At 37.6% G+C, this 18943-nt stretch overlaps 1 protein-coding gene across 1 annotated transcript in view; it reads right to left on the bottom strand.

The window, feature by feature from the left end:
- Nucleotides 1-9682: 9682 nt before the first annotated feature.
- The window catches only part of tnfaip8l2b (tumor necrosis factor, alpha-induced protein 8-like 2b), an 80089-nt gene continuing 70828 nt past the window's right edge, over nt 9683-18943 (bottom strand). Inside the window, exons 2-3 of the mRNA XM_039750687.1 lie at nt 13162-13484; nt 9683-10479 (exon numbers count right to left, since the gene is read on the bottom strand). Coding sequence (XP_039606621.1) covers nt 10237-10479; nt 13162-13479 — 561 coding nt within the window. The 5' untranslated portion in view covers nt 13480-13484 and the 3' untranslated portion in view covers nt 9683-10236. The remainder of the gene's footprint in view (nt 10480-13161; nt 13485-18943) is intronic.

The raw sequence follows: 18943 nt of genomic DNA, 5'->3' as shown, positions 1-18943 counted from the left end.
GTAAATATAAAACACAAAATATTTCATTGTGCTAAGTTAATGCTCTCCAATTCAGTATTTAGTAGATACACCTTTCGCAGCAATTCCAGCCTTGAGTCTGTTTGCATGGGTCTTTATAAGCTTTGCACACCTAGACACTGCCATTTTTCCCTGTTTCTTATTTGCGAAATTGTATAAACTGTGTCAGGTTGCATGGTGATCTTGAGTGAACCACCTTTTTCAATTCCAGCCACAAATTCTCAGTTGGATTGAGCTCTATACTCTGACTCGGCCACGTCAAGGCATTAACATTGCTTTTTTTAAACCATTCCTGTGGTTATCTTTGGCTTTATGCTTGTGGTCTTGGAGGAAGACAAATCTTCCACCAAGGCGTAGCTTTCTTGTAAAGTTCATCAGGGTTTTCCTCAAGGATGTCCCTCAGTTTTACTTCTTTCATTTTATCCAGAGCCTGCTGTCGAAAAGCATCCACAAAGTATAATGCTGCCTCCACTGTGCTTCAGGGTGGACACGGAGTGCTTTTGATAATGTGCAGTGTAACATGGCATTTAGCCTGAGGGCCAGAAATCTCAGTTTTGGTCTGATCAGACTTTAGAACCTTCTTTCAGCTGACTTCAGTGTGTCTGATGTGTTTTCCGGCAATTCCAAGCCAAGATGTCATGTGTTTGTGTTTTTTTTTTTTTTTAACTATGGCTTTCTCTTTGCCTTATGCCCATAAAGCTACAACTGGTGAAGCATCAGGCAACAGTTGTTGTATGCCTGTAGCTTGTAATTCCCACAGAGTTGCCATAGGTCTCACAGGTCTCTTGCTGTCCTCCCTCACTACTCCTCATTTTGTATGATCACTCGGTTATTGTAGATGGTTGCTGTAGGCACATTTGTGATTGTATCGTACTCTTTTCATTTCTTAGTGATTGATTTAACTGGACCGTAAGGGATATTCAATGACTGGGATATATTCAACAACAACAACAACATTTATTTATATAGCACATTTTCATACAAACAGTAGCTCAAAGTGCTTTACATAATAAAGAATAGAAAAATAAAAGACACAATAAGAAAACAAAATAAATCAACATTAACATCGAATAAGAGTAAGGTTCAACGGCCAGGGGGGACAGAAAAAACAAAAAAACTCCAGACGGCTGGAGAAAAAATAAAATCTGTAGGGATTCCAGACCATGAGACCGCCCAGCCGCCTCTGGGCATTCTACCTAACATAAATGAAACAGTCCTCTTTGGATTTAGGATTCTCACGGAAGGACTTGATGAAGATGGTCACGTAGAGTTCTGCCTTTTAATCCATCCATCATTGTTGGAGCATCATGAAGCTTTGAGTAGGTGGAGGTGGCGCAGGCCACCACCACAAAGAAACCGGAAAAAGCAACAGAAAAAGAGAATAGGGGTCAGTACGGATTTTAGAGCCACCATGAATAGTTATTATGATGAATTGAACATTCTTGCCTCCATCCTCAGACTTGTGCTTTTAAATCACCTTTTCATAGAGTCTTCTTTTGTCTTCATTGTGTATGTTAGGATATGATACTGACTCACCACAAAAGAGCTTTCTTCTCCTGATCAGTTGTAAAAGGGCCAAATCAGATCTACTATGATTCAAAGTTTTAGAACAAATAAATGTGAAAACCTCCAAGAGGGTGAATCCTGATGCCTCAGTTTTAGTGACACCTGCTATGTGTATCAGAACTAGTTGTTGCTTTCATTAGTAAAAAAAAACGGGTTGGTAGATGAAAATGAATTAAAATTGTTTGGGTTTTATTTGCTTCTTAGTGCCATAAGTCCAGACCACCATAACCCGAGACCTGCCGGTGCTTTGTTATTATTCAATTCCAAATTAGATCTAGCAAATGTAGATCTCTCATGAAGTTTCCTGTCCTCCATTTTAATAATATCACTGTTAGAGCAAGCCACCTCTGTGTGATACTTAAGTGGGACTCCAAGTGAAAGGGGGCACAAATCCCCTGGCACGAAAAGGATCAGTAGGCACTTCCAAATTATAATTTATTCTCCATGTGAACAACATCTGCCCAAGTAATACTTGCACTGTTTCTACATTCTAGTTGGGAAGAACACTTAATGTAAAAAGCTCCTCCGCAGCTGAAAATGTAAAATAGATTAAAAGAGTTATACAATTAAACTTTCAAAGCTTACCTGCACAAAACAGGTGTTTGTTAACTCAAGTACCTTCACAGCACTATGCACAAATTAGATTAGGTCACTGTAATTTTCTAGTGCAAGTAAGTAATCAAATAGTAAATTGCATCAGAGACCCCACATGTTACATCCAGCTTTAAACTGTATTGATGGATTATCAGTGTTTTAAAACTGAAGCATAATGGAATTTAGTGGCTGCAGTCAAAAATTTTATATGCAGTTTGTTTACATGTTTATTACTCCTATGCAAGACCTGCACCTGCCAGCCGTCACCATAGATGTCCCACTGACTGCTTTAAACAGCTCTGATGCTGCAGGTAGGAATCACATCTCAAAAATGCGTTTTCCTGATCAGTTCTGCTAAGGGCCATTCATTGCTGCCAAAGAGATGTGCCTTAGGCATCCCGACTACAATGCCTATTCTGTGATCTGGCCAAAATCCTATGATTGCAGAAAGAATAGCCAGAAATGACAGCACAACACGTGAGTAACAGCTAGGAACATAACAGCGTAAATGATAGCTTGCTTGTGTACATCACAGACTGAGAGGTGCCACGTCACCTCTGTTGGTTTTACAAGCACACACTACTTGTCATTAGGGGAGTACCTTAGATGGTGACCTTCCTGGAAGAGGGCTGAGTTGATTTTATCCAAATGTCCCACTTTGCTCTCTGCTGCTGCTAACATTGTTTACTCACTTAGTTTAATTTAATTTTGAAATGTTTTACTAAATAGACGTCTTACTAAAGTGCTGTTTTGGTCATGTAGGAAGAAAGGAAGTATTACTGAGAGCCAGCCTTTGTTTCAAGGAGATATATACTGTATTGCTTATTAATTCTAAAAATCTCATTTGCTATTTTGTCTGTCTATGCCTTTACCTGTGTAACAGTTTTAAGTTTATCTTATATAATGAAATGAAGCGTTTGTTTTTATATAACCTGATTGTAGTAGTGTTTATTATTAATATTAAGTTTATTAATTGTTAAGTACATGTTAATTGGCTAAAGACCGTATCTGATTTCTGAAGTGAAGTGAAACAAATGAATGGTGGTTTTAAGATCCCATTCAAAAGTTCTAGCACATTGGTCATCAGCCTTGATATACTCTAATTTACCTAAAGTAGGGGATTAATGCCCAAGTAACAATCTTGTTTGGGCAAACTAAACGATCAGCATACATGCAAACTTAATAACGGCACTAATTCATGAAGCTGTAAACCTTTATTTTTTGACAGTGCCTGTCATAATATAAAGCACAACTCTATCACTTAGTAAGTTTTCTTCCTGAACATGGAAAGCAATTTACTTTCGCTTACTATTTTTTGTTGTTTTTGTTGCATAAAAACATTGCTTACGGTTATGTTCATTGTTTTTTCAGGACAGTTAGTGTCTTAAAGGGACCCCAGTGCTGTTATTCTGGGTTAAATCCCTCATTCTGCCTTTCTTGCTTTCTATGCTGGTTTGTCATTGAATTAACTTTACCCAAGTGTTTCACTTTACAGCTACAACCATTTTTATATTCAATTGTTTATGTTAATTAAGAGTATGCACACTAATTCACATTAGTATGATGTATTATTAGATGTATGCACATCTGCCTACAGAAAAATAACTTGCACAGGTTACACCTGCAATTCATAAAACCATACATACGAGAGTATGTTTTTCATAAATGATTTCCACAGTTCTCTTTAACAAAAGTTAAAAAATGTTGGTGAAAGCTGATTGTGCTGAAAATCTTGAGTGCTAAAAATATTTTTTTAATTGCTGGAACTGTGCATTTTGTGTCCTTGTGTTTTGGCTAATATGCCCTCTAATCAGGAATGAAACGGCCATAACAACTGATTGTGTTTCAATGGCTACCTGTTCTTATTCATGTCTGGAGACAAAGTCTGAAATGGCAGTAGGCTTATGGTTTATAGTAGAGGTAGGTGAAAGAATGCAGAGTGGCCTTCATTGAAAATGACGAGAAAAATCTCAGTGACATTTAACAGAAACTGTATATTGGTAACAAAACAGGTACTTCAATCAGCACGTTTAAATAACTGTTGGTCTCGGAGCATATTGTTTAAAGGATCATTTGGTAATTTTTTACTTAAAATGGAATGATAAAGTATGCATTATGTTGCTGCAGGATATTCTGTTAAGTGAATCTTTTATTTTTATTTAATAGGGTACTATGACTTAAAATTCACTAAATATATCCATGTTCATGCAAAAATGTTTGAGTATTGATCTGTGCCTTAGGATTGTACACATACTGTAAAACAGCTATATAGATACGGGGGTCCTCGGGTTACAACGTCTCGACATACAACATTTCGAGTTTACAACACTCACTCCCATAAAAACTTTAAAAAATCGAGACGTGAGAGTGATTAAAGGTAAGGATTATTTTTTACAGTCATTTTTTCTGTTACTACAGTACAGTGTACTGTACAGTATATTTATGTCCTTTCCTTTTTTCTGCAGCTTATTATGATTTTGCAAATGTCTTAGGATAGGCAAGTGACTTAGGCTAAGGTGTGGTTCGACTTACACCAAAATTTGGGTTACATCAATGTTGTAGGAACGGAACTGTGTCGTAACCCGAGGACCCCCTGTATATGTACATCTCTTTCAGAAAAAAAATATTTTTGTGAGATTTTGCCATTTTCTCTCCTTGGGCATGAATTCCTGTAGTTGGTTTCATACATGCTGCAGTTGCAGAGTAATTCAAGCACTAAGGATACGATTTTTCTCGGGATTTAGGCAAATAAGCAGTCATTTTATACTGGCGATATGTCTGACAATGAACAAGTATTGAAATAATGTCATGGCAAGCAGTTCAGACATATGTGTGCTTTCATACTATTTTACTTTCTTATTTACATAAAAGCATCACCCACAATGGTTGCTGTGAACAAATAACTGAACAGAAACATACTCTTACCTCAAGAAAAAAATAGTGCCAAAAATCTGCAATAAAATGTATTACTTCTAATATCCTTTGGTTGTAAAAATCATTCCTCAAAAACATAGAAGGCCTGTTTTCTGAAATCAAAATGTTTGTCACTTCAAACTGGATGTACTTGGTAAGGTTTAAGGCTTTCAAATTTTCAAGTTTGCAAAGGTGTCCCATTGACCGCAATTTAAACCATAGGAGGGCATGGTATTGCTTTAAATTAATACTAAAAATGGTACAATTCACAAAACAATTTCCCGCTGCAAATATATGCATTCTCTGATTGAGACAAAATAACTAACTTGTAAAATATATAAGGTATGATTTAAAATTCCTCTACTGTAACTGTAATTATTTGTGTTGTTACAGTGTACGTGTAAATTGTTTTTGGGTGGTGTTCGCCATGAAAGGTGCTATTATTAAAGCCTCAGCTTGCAGTGAGTTTAGTAACACTTGCCAGTCACTACTGCAGACAGTGGAGTTTTAGAGATTGAGCCATCCTGTGCTTCAGAAAGTAGATTCCGTTTGCCTTTTTCACATCTACATTTAAATTATTACACTTTCATCTGGCAATTTTGCTGTTGAATACTGTATGTGCACCAATATTATGTAGCCTAATGTAAAACTGGATTTACCTTCTGGATGTTTTGTACAAATGTACAGTATAAAGCAATAAACTGGTCACATCATAATTTGTTAAATGCTTGTCTCTTTTATTATGCCGCTCTAAACTGAGCATATAGAGGAACTGCTTTACCACCCTAAAATATACAGTAAATGGATTCCATCAGTGAATACTTTTCATATTATGGTAGTTGACAGAACAAAGCCACATCTACTTAAGGTCTTGGTGATACTCCTGGTGCAGTGGTTACCTCACTGGTTTAGCGTCTTGGATTTGAATCCCAGTTTCATCACTCTCTCTGTGGGTGCTGAGTGCATACTGGTGATGTGTTAATTAGAATTAAACTGGCCTGATAAGTGTGGTGTGTGTGTGTGACCTGAAATGGACTGGCTGTGTATTCAAGATTTGCTTCCCACCTTACACCCACTGTTACTAGGAAGAACTGAATTTAGCCCAGAAGGCAGCCTGGAGTAGTTTTCAATTTAGGTATTTAGGTCTGCTGGAGCCAATCCCAGCCAACACAGGGAACAAGGCGGGAAACAAACCCCAGGCAGGGCACCAGCCCATCGCAGGGCACACACACACACACCCCAACACTCAAGTGAAAATTTTCAGTAAAATCTATACTTTTGGTGGAGTGTTGGCTCTGAGGCTAGAAATCTGCACCAGCAGTCAGAAGGTTGCTGATTTGAATCCCATAAATGACAGAAGTGATTTCACTCCGTTGAGCCCTTGAGCAAGGCCCTTAACCTACCATTGCTCTGTCCTGAGTATGACGTTACCTTCAACCAGCCCTGTAAGCAGGTCCTCCAACTTGCAAGGAAACTTGGGGGATTGGTGGCAGGATTGGCACTCCAGCCACTGTAAAAAAACTCTCACTATTCCATTCTATTCGAAATAGTGTGGTGCTGAGGTGTCACCCGTTGAACGACTGCAATCAGGTCCAAATTTGGGATCCTGAGGTGGTTTGTCATGTGGTGGGTGCAGCAATGTGCTGTGTCAGTGCAGTTTCCCAACCTCTCTATACTTTACTCAATTTTTCAGAACAATTTCTAAAGCAGGATGGTGCCTGGGTTGTCTTGTCTTCACGTTAACAGCTGGGTCCTCCCTACAAATTAAGGTGACCCTGCCTAGAGCTGTTACAACTTGATTAAAATGGTGCAATGAGTACAAAAATCCAATAGAATGAAAAAAAAAAACTTTTCTATTTTGCAAGACCAGCTGAACAATTCACAAATAACCATCTTTTGAAATGTGTAACATCATAGGAAATGACAGTGAAAGGTTTGTTCCTATTTGCTTATTCCTTGGTTGTACTGGCTGCCTAACTCCTCTCACAGAGTCATTGGTCCCGCCTGACACATCTGAGCATAGCCGATGTTGCAATGTTCATATTGTTTTTATCAGATGCAACTGTCTTGACAGTGTTTTACTGTGTAAAGACACACTTGATTATTCTGTACTTGTTTCATGGTACACATTAGGATTTCCATCTGCCTAACTTGTTACAGGGAGTGTGATCTGTGTGATCCTCCTCCAAACTGTAAAAAAGAAAATAACCCTACTTTTGAATGGCATAGTGTCACAGTGCTTAGTGGTACTGGGTCATTGTATTCCAGAGCCATGGATTAGAATGCTGCGGTGGGCTGGCGCTCTGCCCGGGGTTTGTTTCCTGCCTTGTGCCCTGTGTTGGCTGGGATTGGCTCCAGCAGACCCCTGTGACCCTGTAGTTAGGATATAGCGGGTTGGATAATGGATGGATGGATGTATTACAATACTGCATGTGTCGAATATCAAAAATGATCCCCCCCAGGTTTGTCCAAGTAGTCAAGTTTTATACCTGCATTACAATTTCTCTGTGAGTGCTTCCGTTAAGTTCAGGTAATTGGCAACCCTAAATCATCCATATCTGTTCATGCTTAGCAAGTAATCCTGCCAGCGATAAATTCTGGAACCTGTGACCCAGAACTGGATTAAGCAGGTTTAATGATTGATTAATATCCTGTAGATTTATGTGCAACTAGTGTGAGGACATATGCTGCATTGCTGTTTACAAATAAAAGATGCATCCTGTTCAAGTTTATTATATTAATAATTAATAAATCAGCCATTTTCTGCACTGTATTGCTGTTAGCATTTTATCTACAGTTGTGCTTGAAAGTTTGTGAACCCTTTAGAATTTTCTATATTTCTGCATAAATATGACCTAAACCATCATCAGATTTTCACTCAAGTCCTAAAAGTAGATGAAGAGAAACCAGTTAAACAAATGAGACAGAAAATATTATACTTGGTCATTTTTTTAATAAGGAAAATGATTTAATATTACATATTTGTGAGAGGCAAAAGTATGTGAACCTTTAGGATTAGCAGTTAGTTTGAAGATGAAATTCGAGTCAGGTGTTAGTTTGGACTCCACCAATCCACAGTCAGACAGATTATGTACAAATGGAGGAAATTCAAAACCATCGTTACCCTCCCCAGGAGTGGTCGACCAACAAAGATAACTCCAAGAGCAAGGTGTGTAATAGTCGGCGAGGTCACAAAGGTCCCCAGGATAACTTCTAAGCAACTGAAGGCCTCTCTCACATTGGCTAATGTTCATGTTCATGAGTCCACCATCAGGAGAACACTAAACAACAATGGTGTGTATGGCAGGGTTGCAAGGAGAAAGCCACTGCTCTCCAAAAAAAAATTCCTGCTCATCTGCAGTTTGCTAAAGATTATGTGGACAAACCAGAAGGCTATTGGAAGAATGTTTTGTGGACAGATGAGACTAAAATAGAACTTTTTGGTTTAAATGAAGAGTGTTACGTTTGGAGAAAGGAAAACACTGCATTCCAGCATAAGAACCTTATCCCATCTGTGAAACATGGTGGTGGTAGTATCATGGTTTGGGCCTGTTTTGCTGCATCTGGGCCAGGACGGCTTGCCTTCATTAAATTATATCAGAGAATTCTAAAGGAAAATGTCAGGACATCTGTCCATGAACTGAATCTCAAGAGAAGGTGGGTCATGCAGCAAGACAAAAACCCTAAGCACACAAGTAGTTCTACCAAAGAATGGTTAAAGAAGAATAAAGTTAATGTTTTGGAATGGCCAAGTCAAAGTCCTGACCTTAATCCAATCGAAATGTTGTGGAAGGACCTGAAGCGAGCAGTTAATGTGAGGAAACCCACCAACATCCCAGAGTTGAAGCTGTTCTGTATGGAGGAATGGGCTAAAATTCCTCCAAGCCAGTGCGCAGGAATGAGCAAAAGTTACCAGAAACGTTTAGTTGCAGTTATTGCTGCAAAAGGGAGGTCACACCAGATACTGAAAGCAAAGGTTCAAATACTTTTGCCACTCACAAATATGTAATATTCGATCATTTTCCTTAATAAATAAATTACCAAGTATAATATTTTGTCTCATTTGTTTAACTGGTTTCTCTTTATCTACTTTTAGGGCTTGAGTGAAAATCTGATGATGTTTTAGGTCATATTTATGCAGAAATATAGAAAATTCTAGAGGGTTCACAAACTTTCCTGCACCACTGTAGATGATCAGAAAATTAACTTGCTAAATTTCTAAGCTGATGCTCTTTTTTAACACAATGATTTTAATTTTCATTGTAAGCCCTCTGTGCAAGTACAAAATTTCCCCTGCCTGTTTAAAGTACACTTTCAAATTTCTCAAATGAGCTGACAACTTCCCACACACTCCTGAGATTCTGCTACAGCAGTTATGATCATGTGATAAATAATAACAGGAAACATAAACCTTTTATAATAATTTGTGAGGTTAACAGTAAAGAGCTCTTTTCACACACTGGTAATCCACACTATGTGACTGAGAAGTTGATGATTCTCAATATCTCCCTTACCACTCATATATCTTTACTGCTTTTCATTTATTAGTATCATTTATTACCATAATATTTCCAAACCTTTTCTCTTTTCATTTATTTTATTCATGCTTTCAAATTAATTTCATTTCATTTTACAACACGCTAAAAAAGTAAGGTCACATTTTAAAACCAGTTTGCACTTTAGACATCACACTTTGCATTGAAAATATCCAATTCCTCTAAATATTCCTGAGAACTTGGACAATCCAATCTAAACATTCATAATTATCTTTATGTGCACATTCTAAAAGTCTTTCCATTTTAATGTATTTTTAATTAGAAAAATAATAATTTTAAGTATAAGTACAGCCTGTTGGTTTCTTAGGCGAACACTGCTATTACTTCCTTTTGTCCACAAGAGGGCACCATGCTCTTCTGACACATTCTTGTCCGTTTTCTTAGGAACTATTTCAAAAACATTTAGAAAAAACAAAAATAGTAGAAAATACAAACAGAATGTGGTCCTTTGTTTAATCAATGTGAGAAGATTGTACAGCCCAGTTTTGGAGGTAAAGTCTCATAACACGTAGAACATCAACTAAGTCATGTCTGTCCTCAAATCTTTCAAGGGAACATCAAGGTCTCCTTGCTTTATTGCATTATCCCATCATAATTTTCCCTCTTCGATAAGTTTGTTCATGCCTGTACATATCTTCTGGAGATGATCTCGAAAGGGTCCGTCTGGAGTGTATAGCTGGGCAAGGAGCTCTTTGTCTGCAAAATGGTTGAATACATGATTGATGCGACCATGAGATTTGGGTGTGAGATGTTTGTCAACCAATTTGAGAAGCATGTCTCTGCATTCTGTCAGAATTTCAGATATGACAGTTTTGTCAAATGTGAATTCCACCTTGAACAAAAGGATCAAAAAAGAATTTTAGATTAGAAAATAGACAACCAAATAGAAAATTACATTCCATCTTAGGTGTCAGTCATAATCCAAAGTATAAATTAGGGTATATCCCACAAATTATTTGCCTTTCCTAAAAATGTATACTTTTTGTATATACAGAAACTTTTAAAAATAAATGCTGTACTACATCTGCCTTACGGATATGTAAAATATAAAAGGTTTCTTCATTATATTATTATTGTTTTTCTTTGTTGTAATTAAGTTTCAGAAAAGTCTGTGATAGACAATAGCCATAAAACAATCAACTGGATCAACAGGTTAGAGAATAAGTGCAGGGTTTCCACTGCTATAGAATCTGGGACAGTTTAGGCAGAGGTAATCAAAATCCTGTGTACAGAATTTCATTCTCAATTTTTCTAAAATAATAATTTGAACAAGCTCAGGCGTCCAACAGGTCCTTTAGGCGTCCCAATAAGTTGCCCCCCACATTTCGCCTCCAACATATTTCTCCCCCGGTAATCTTCACACAGTTTTGCCACCACTATATTTTGCCCCGGTATTTATTTGCATATCTATAATTGCAATTAAAAATTTAATAAACCTTACCCAACATTGAAAATAAAAAAAAAAGTTCACTCAGGTAGTGTTTTTTCGCAACAGCATGTGATATTAATTTCTGTAAAATCATTTGGATTTGTTTAATCATCATTTAAGTGATGCACTATTGCTAACTTTTTTTTATCATTTTGCTACAAAAATGTTTAAATTAGGAAAGTCAGTTTTGAACGCTTTGATTTGATTTATTTTTTCTACAAACTTCCAACACTCAAAATGTCTGGGTGTGGGTATTGGAAGTTACTGTGGTGAGAGAGAAATATCATGGAGGCGAAATGTAGTGGGGGCGAAATTTCCGTAAACCGGTCCTGTACAACAGGGAAAGCAAGTTCTGAAAACAGTTCAAATGATAGATGTTTAAAATGATTGTGTTTCTTTTAACACTTGTACATGCTCAGAGTTTATAAGCATGACTACAAATGAATGTTCCAATAAATAATTGGATGATGTCACACGTGCGCGTCGGAGGATCTCCTCACGGGCTCGACTGAGGGATGTAATAACCTGTCAGGGTAAGAGGGGACACTGTCATTAATGTTCTTGTCTCCTTCTCTGCCTGCAGAAGATGTGATGGCACTTTGCCCCGTCCCTTCGGGTTTGTGCACTACAAGAAGCCCGACTGCCCAGAAAGCAGGCATCACTTTCCACTTAGAGCGATCTGCCGGATGGAGCTTTTGACAGCTGAAAGAGCTTATTGTTTTGTTTATTATTGTGTCCGGGTGGCCATTTCCTTATTGACTAAAAGTATAATTTTTGCTTTGGACATTTGCATTAAACGGTTGGTGTCACAATTTTTCTTTGTTGTTCGACTTGTCAATCCTACACCCTGCCACAGCAGTAATGGGAATTGCTTGAACATTAATTATAAAGGGATAATACAAATTGTTCCTGTGTAGTACGAGTGGGAAGGCGTGTATGAGTAAGCCCTGCAATGGACTGGCATCCCGTTGAGGGCTGGTTCATGTCTTATACTCAGGGCTGTTGGGACAAATTCCAGTTATCATTTACCCTGAGACTGCATTATGTGGGTTTGAGAATTGTTTCTAATAAGTGTGATAATGTGATGCTATGTTATTATAAGTACAATTGATCTGAAACCAAAACAGACAAGGCATTGATTAAGCCTAATGGTAAAGCGTAAGTATTCTGCCTGTGCTTCTTGGGAATCAGAAATCCTATAATACCTTCAATAAAACTGACAAAAGAGACACACAGCATTCAATAACTATTACATTAAGATAATCCGCCAAAGTCATAGCACATGTTCAGACACATAAATCTTAAAGTAATAGCTGTAGAGTATAGCGAAATTCTTATCCTGTGAGGTTGTGAAGAAACATATATTTTGTATGCTCATTTTCCTTCTGCCCCTGAACTGGAAAAGTAATAAAAATGCATACTAACTAGAGGAGGATCATTTGAAACAATGATCCCCAATGCTGGCCTTCTTTACACTCTTCTGTATGCTATTAATAATGCCCACATTAGACAGCTTGCCTTATCGTTTCAATTCCCTTCTTCCTTCTGTAATAACGACTTCACTCAAAAATAGCAGAAAACTTCCTTTCAGAGATCATTTGTAAAAAGACATATAGGAATTATATATACTCTTAGCATATGTTTTTTTTTTTACACTCACTACCTCACAATAATATTTGAATTGTGGGTTAATAAAAATGTAATTATGATTGTCATGAAACTTAATGATGCAGGTGAAACTAAAATTCTGTTTGTGATTTATTAAATTTAATTTAATTTTTTACATAGCTTTTTCTGTTTTTCTTATTTAGTAACCACACCTGCTCTTTATTAGGCAAGTGCCCCTAGCAGGCATCTTTGGGCCTTAGTACAGATATGCAAAGTTGCTCCCTGTAGTCAATATAACCTTCATATATTTGGGATATGTAAAAAAAATTGGAGTGTCAGTAGATCACACAAACTCCACACAGTCCCTGTTCCACGTTTTGATAACAGGACTTGAGCTATGAAGCATCAGCATTACCAACCTCTGTGCCAACCTGCCTGTACACTAAAATCACACAGTAGATGAGAAAAAGTTTAAACCTCATGGAAGCTGATTGCAGTCATGGCCCCTTGATGCAGTTTCTTCTTGAAATCTTCTGCCAGTTTTAGTTCCGCCTCAGTGAAACGGTTGTGCCGATAGAGTACACCAATTTTGACTGCAATCTTCACCAAGTCCTTCATAATTTTTTGGGCTTCATTACGATTACCAGTGTACTCCTTGGACACCCGGTAGAGCTCGTCCATAATCTCACTACTGGTGTCATCAATAAACATTTGAGCCATTGACTTGGAAGCCATGCGGCTCAGAACCTTCTTCTGGGCCTGCATGGCTAGATCCTTTGAGCTGAATGTTTCCATTCCACCTGGAGATGGAAAATATTTTCAAAATTAGGAAAGGTGAAAAATTAATAAATACATTCATAACACAAGTTGTAACAATAATACATAGTCTGATGTGATGTCATACAAATCCTAACATGTGACTGTCAATGAGTTTGGTAGATGTCAGCATAATGAGTGCCATTTCCACAATACAGTAAAACCTTGGATTATGAGTAACTTGGTCTGCAAGTGTTTTGCAAGACGAGCAAAAATTTTGAATAAATTTTAACTTGATAAAACGAGCGAGGTCTTGCAGTATGAGTAGTATGTATACGCTTTGTCTGCCAAGTGTTACATGATCACAACTGAGCCGATGGTTCTTCTCTGTCTCTCGCTGTGGCATTGTGGGTAATCATCTCCCATTCTCGGTCTCAGTTGGCATGCCTCACTCATACAATCAACATCCGTACGAGCGTATACTGTTTACTATAGCATCGTGACCATGTGTGTGTGCCTAAAGCATTTTTTTATTTTAGATTAGGGAGATGTGTAAAATGCAGCAAAGAGTGCAAAATTTTGTAGAAAAACACCACCCAAATAAGGTTGTAGCAGTGCGAGTGATGAATCTGTTTAACGACAATGTAATTTCACATTTACGCGAAATCATCAAAAGGAAGCAAAAGCAACTGTCATTAGATAGGTTCCTTGTTAAAGTCGCAAAAAAAGAAGAAGATTCCAGTGAGCCAACAGATAGCAGGGATTCCATTAGTTAGAATGAAAGTCGTCCTACACAATAATCCTCCTCCTCTCCTCTCTCTTGTCTCCCTCACACCAGCCACGAATCTTATCAAAGGTAAAGTGCAGGTTAATTTGTTTTATGTATTTTTACTTTATATTTTGTATTAATCATTTTTATATGAATATTTTTGGGTTGTGGAACAAATCATCTGAGTTTCCATTATTTCTTATTGGGAAGTTCGCTTTGATATACGAGTGCTTTGGATTACAAGCATGTTTCTGGAACGAGTTATGCTCGCAAACCAAGGCACCACTGTACTTAATTTTTACAATGTAAATTTAAAAAGGTACATTTAATATAATAAAGTAAGTAATGCAAAATACCAAAACTGCATAAATTTAATCAAGTATAATTTCATACAATAAGGCAAGGAAGCCATTAAAAAACATGCTTATACTCTCTACAAACGTTCATCCAGCTATCCATTTCCTAAACCCATTTAATCCAATTCAGGGTCACGGGTTGCCAGAGAACCTCCTGGCTACTTCAGCAACCTTAAATTATATTGAATTAATAATTAGAAACATACTGCTCTTTGTAATTTTATACACAGAAAGATCTTGAGTTTCTAATCTCATTAATTTTCCACAGATAATCAAATCACATGTCCTTCCTTCCATTCATTCATGCATAGTCTGAAGTTGCCTTCACAAGTACAGAGTTACAGAAGTGCTGAAGTCCTTCCCAGAAATATATTGAGCTCAAGGCTGGAACCAACTAACCTAACCTGCATATGGTTGAGACATTGAGGAAATGGGATTGCACTTTTGGAGTATTTTCTTCTTTGAGGATTGCAAGATGTGTTAATTGCTGTTGTAATGTAAATGTGTGATCTTGAGCATATGAGAGCTTTCAGTTTGACAGAGATGTAATTACTTAAGTATTTTAGTTTTTTTTTCATGTTTGGCCCTGGTGAAGGGTCAATAGTCCCGAAAACAGTTGGCCTAACAGACACGGGGAAACAGACGCTATGACTACACCTTTTAACAGACTCTCATAGACATCTTGGCTTTACACCTGCTTGAAGCGTAAAAAATGGAGTACTTTTACAATCTGAACAATTACTTGAGCCATCTATTGCTAATTAGTATATAATATCAGATACAAAATTGTTGGAAGTCTGTGTGCTTGATTTAATAGAGTTAAAAATTTGTAACATTTGTAATATGGAGGCTGGGTGGCTCTTACTTAATGTAAAAATATTTAAATGGTGATCTCTCCTTGCATACCATTCTCAAACCTGCTTAATACAATTCAGAGTTCACAGGGAGACCCTCTCTTGACAGTAAGCATAATGCAGAAATAGCCCTGAATAGAATGCCAGGTTATCACAGGGTTCATTTATACTGGCACAGTTTTTGAATTGCCACTACTCCTGAAAATGCTCCTTTAAGGATGGAGGAGTAAAGTCAGATTATCCAGAGAAAAAGCCACACAGATGCTAGCAACATGCAAACTCCACATGGTGAATGACCAGACATTCAAATCTATGAAAGTGTAACAATAAGATAATGGACCTAACCACTACTGTCTGTTTTTGCCTTTTAAATTAAAATATTTTAATTATTCCTGTGGACAAAAACAGTCTTTTTGAACATTTTCTCCACAATTACCAACCAAAGGAAAAAAAAATATATATATACACACTCACCTAAAGGATTATTAGGAACACCTGTTCAATTTCTCATTAATGCAATTATCTAATCAACCAATCACATGGCAGTTGCTTCAATGCATTTAGGGGTGTGGTCCTGGTCAAGACAATCTCCTGAACTCCAAACTGAATGTCAGAATGGGAAAGAAAGGTGATTTAAGCAATTTTGAGCTTGGCATGGTTGTTTTTGCCAGACGGGCCGGTCTGAGTATTTCACAATCTGCTCAGTTACTGGGATTTTCATGCACAACCATTTCTAGGGGTAACAAAGAATGGTGTGAAAAGGGAAAAACATCCAGTATGCAGCAGTCCTGTGGCCGAAAATGCCTTGTTGATGCTAGAGGTCAGAGGAGAATGGGCCGACTGATTCAAGCTGATAGAAGAGCAACTTTGACTGAAATAACCACTCGCTACAACCGAGGTATGCAGCAAAGCATTTGTGAAACCACAACACGCACAACCTTGAGGCGGATGGGCTACAACAGCAGAAGACCCCACCGGGTACCACTCATCTCCACTACAAATAGGAAAAAGAGGCTACAATTTGCACAAGCTCACCAAAATTGGACAGATGAAGACTAGAAAAATGTTGCCTGGTCTGATGAGTCTCGATTTCTGTTGAGATATTCAAATGGTAGAGTCAGAATTTGGCATAAACAGAATGAGAACATGGATCCATCATGCCTTGTTGCCACTGTGCAGGCTGGTGGTGGTGGTGTAATGGTGTGGGGGATGTTTTCTTGACACACTTTAGGCCCCTTAGTGCCAATTGGGCATCGTTTAAATGCCACGGGCTACCTGAGCATTGTTTCTGACCATGTCCATCCCTTCATGACCACCATGTACCCATCCTCTGATGGCTACTTCCAGCAGGATAATGCACCATGTCACAAAGCTTGAATCATTTCAAATTGGTTTCTTCAACATGACAATGAGTTCACTGTACTAAAATGGCCCCCACAGTCACCAGATCTCAACCCAATAGAGCATCTTTGGGATGTGGTGGAACGGGAGCTTCGTGCCCTGGATGTGCATCCCACAAATCTCCATCAACTGCAAGATGCTATCCTATCAATATGGGCCAACATTTGTAAAGAATGCTTTCAGCACCTTGTTTAATCAATGCCACGTAGAATTAAGGCAGTTCTGAAGGTGAAAGGGGGTCAAACACCGTATTAGTATGGTGTTCCTAATAATCCTTTAGGTGAGTGTATATATATATATATATATATATATATATATATATATATATATATATATATATATATATATAGGGACCTTCAAATCTCAGCTTGATGTTATTTTGAACACTCTAGACCAGTGGTTCATTGGACTCTTCACTTAATTAAGTGAGTTATTATTTCCCAGATTCTGTGATTTGGAGTCAATGTAGAAATTACAAACTAAGCTTGGTATATTTTTATTAAAATGCAATAAGCAGTTATATGTGGAATATGTAGGGTTTTTTTTAAGTCGTTAACAGTATTTTCAACCTAATTTTCATTCTGCTTTTCCAGGTGTTTTGGTTATTTAATTGATTATTTACTAATTAGTGAGTCTGACATTGAAGTCGTTGGAGCTTTCATTATCCCGGGTGTCTGCTGTGCAGGTTATTAATTGTAACTATTAGGGTTAAATGAAGGGAGCAAACTACACAGGAAAAGGGAAAAATAAAAGGAAAACAATAAAAGAGAGTTAAGCATTTACAGCTTTAGGAAAAAATAGAAACATTTCTAAATGTCTTATAAATGTAAAAAACATAATATTATGTTTTTCTGAATGCAGTTATAAGAGAAGAGTAAAAAAGACTAGCTAATTAAATGAGATCAGTTGTTATTGATTATTATCACCAATTGTAAATCTAGTTGGAACAAAAACCTTCAGCCACAGTGGGTCCCCAGGATCGAGTTTGGGAATCCCTGCCATAGATGAATAAGATGGGTGAGCTTGTTTTGCTGAATGGCCTGTACTCCTCAGGACTATCCTAATGTTCTAATGTTTTAACTGTACAAGCAGGAGTGTCTTTCACTGCTCTGAAGAAGTGAACTTCAGTCTTGCCGTCTAATGTAGTAACTGAACACAACTATAGTGCTTAGGAAGCAGAATTGATCTTCAGTTTAACCTCAGACTTGAAACAGGAATTGAAATTAGGAAACAGAAGTCAATTGCTGTAACTCGAATTACTTTAAGAAAAAGAATTTAAAAATGTATCATTTTTCAGCTTGTTATCCTGAGTGACATTCATTTCATAATTGTGATTGGGTCTGCTTATTGCCCCCTCTGTGGCTTGTCCTACCTGATGAACTAACTAAATAAAATATTTTGTAGCCCAGGAATGCAGCATGGCTAATATCTGAGAAGGCAACAATGATGCCCTCCAGTTGATTGACATAGTGAACCTTCTTAGGCATATGTCATTCTTCTGATAGGGCTGAACAAAATGGTGTACCCATGGAGATCTTCAGCAAATGGACAGTTGAACAGGCTTGTTGGGCACATTTAAACTGAGCAGACTTGCCACAGACATCTTGACGTCACTAGTGACTGGCCATGTGAATGAACAACTGGGTCTATGCAATCGGCCTTAAGGGAAGTGAAAGGAATTGCCAGCTTGAGATCCCCGACTCTGGTGGTGTGTGTTCTTGCTCTGTGGTTATAGAAATTCAACAAAGCAATCTAGAATTTTAGACAGAGAAATAAACCTCTTATGACAAAATTGATTCTCAATTTTGATCTTTACATGTCAAATGGATTGCACAATGCTTTATTATTGTAATTCAGCCATGTAAGTTACTTCTGAACTACTTTTTTTAAACTAAAATATTGTGCAATAGACTGCACTGAAGTAATCTGACACAATTTATATCACTTCCTGTCACTATTGTGAGTACAATGGTCACGTTTGAAGTCAAAGAGAATGAGAATGAAATCTGAAAGTTTCAGGTCTGTGCAGAATAGATACCTCCAGGTGCTCCATTGGCAGTATACCAACACTTGTATGCAGAAAGCACCCCTGCCTTTTCTAGAGCAGACGTGAGCCCCTGCTT

This window comes from Polypterus senegalus, chromosome 1 (assembly GCF_016835505.1).
Source record: "Polypterus senegalus isolate Bchr_013 chromosome 1, ASM1683550v1, whole genome shotgun sequence".
Classification (NCBI taxonomy): domain Eukaryota; kingdom Metazoa; phylum Chordata; class Cladistia; order Polypteriformes; family Polypteridae; genus Polypterus; species Polypterus senegalus.
Note: the sequence above shows the minus strand (reverse complement) of the source record. Positions and strands in the feature narration are given on the sequence as shown.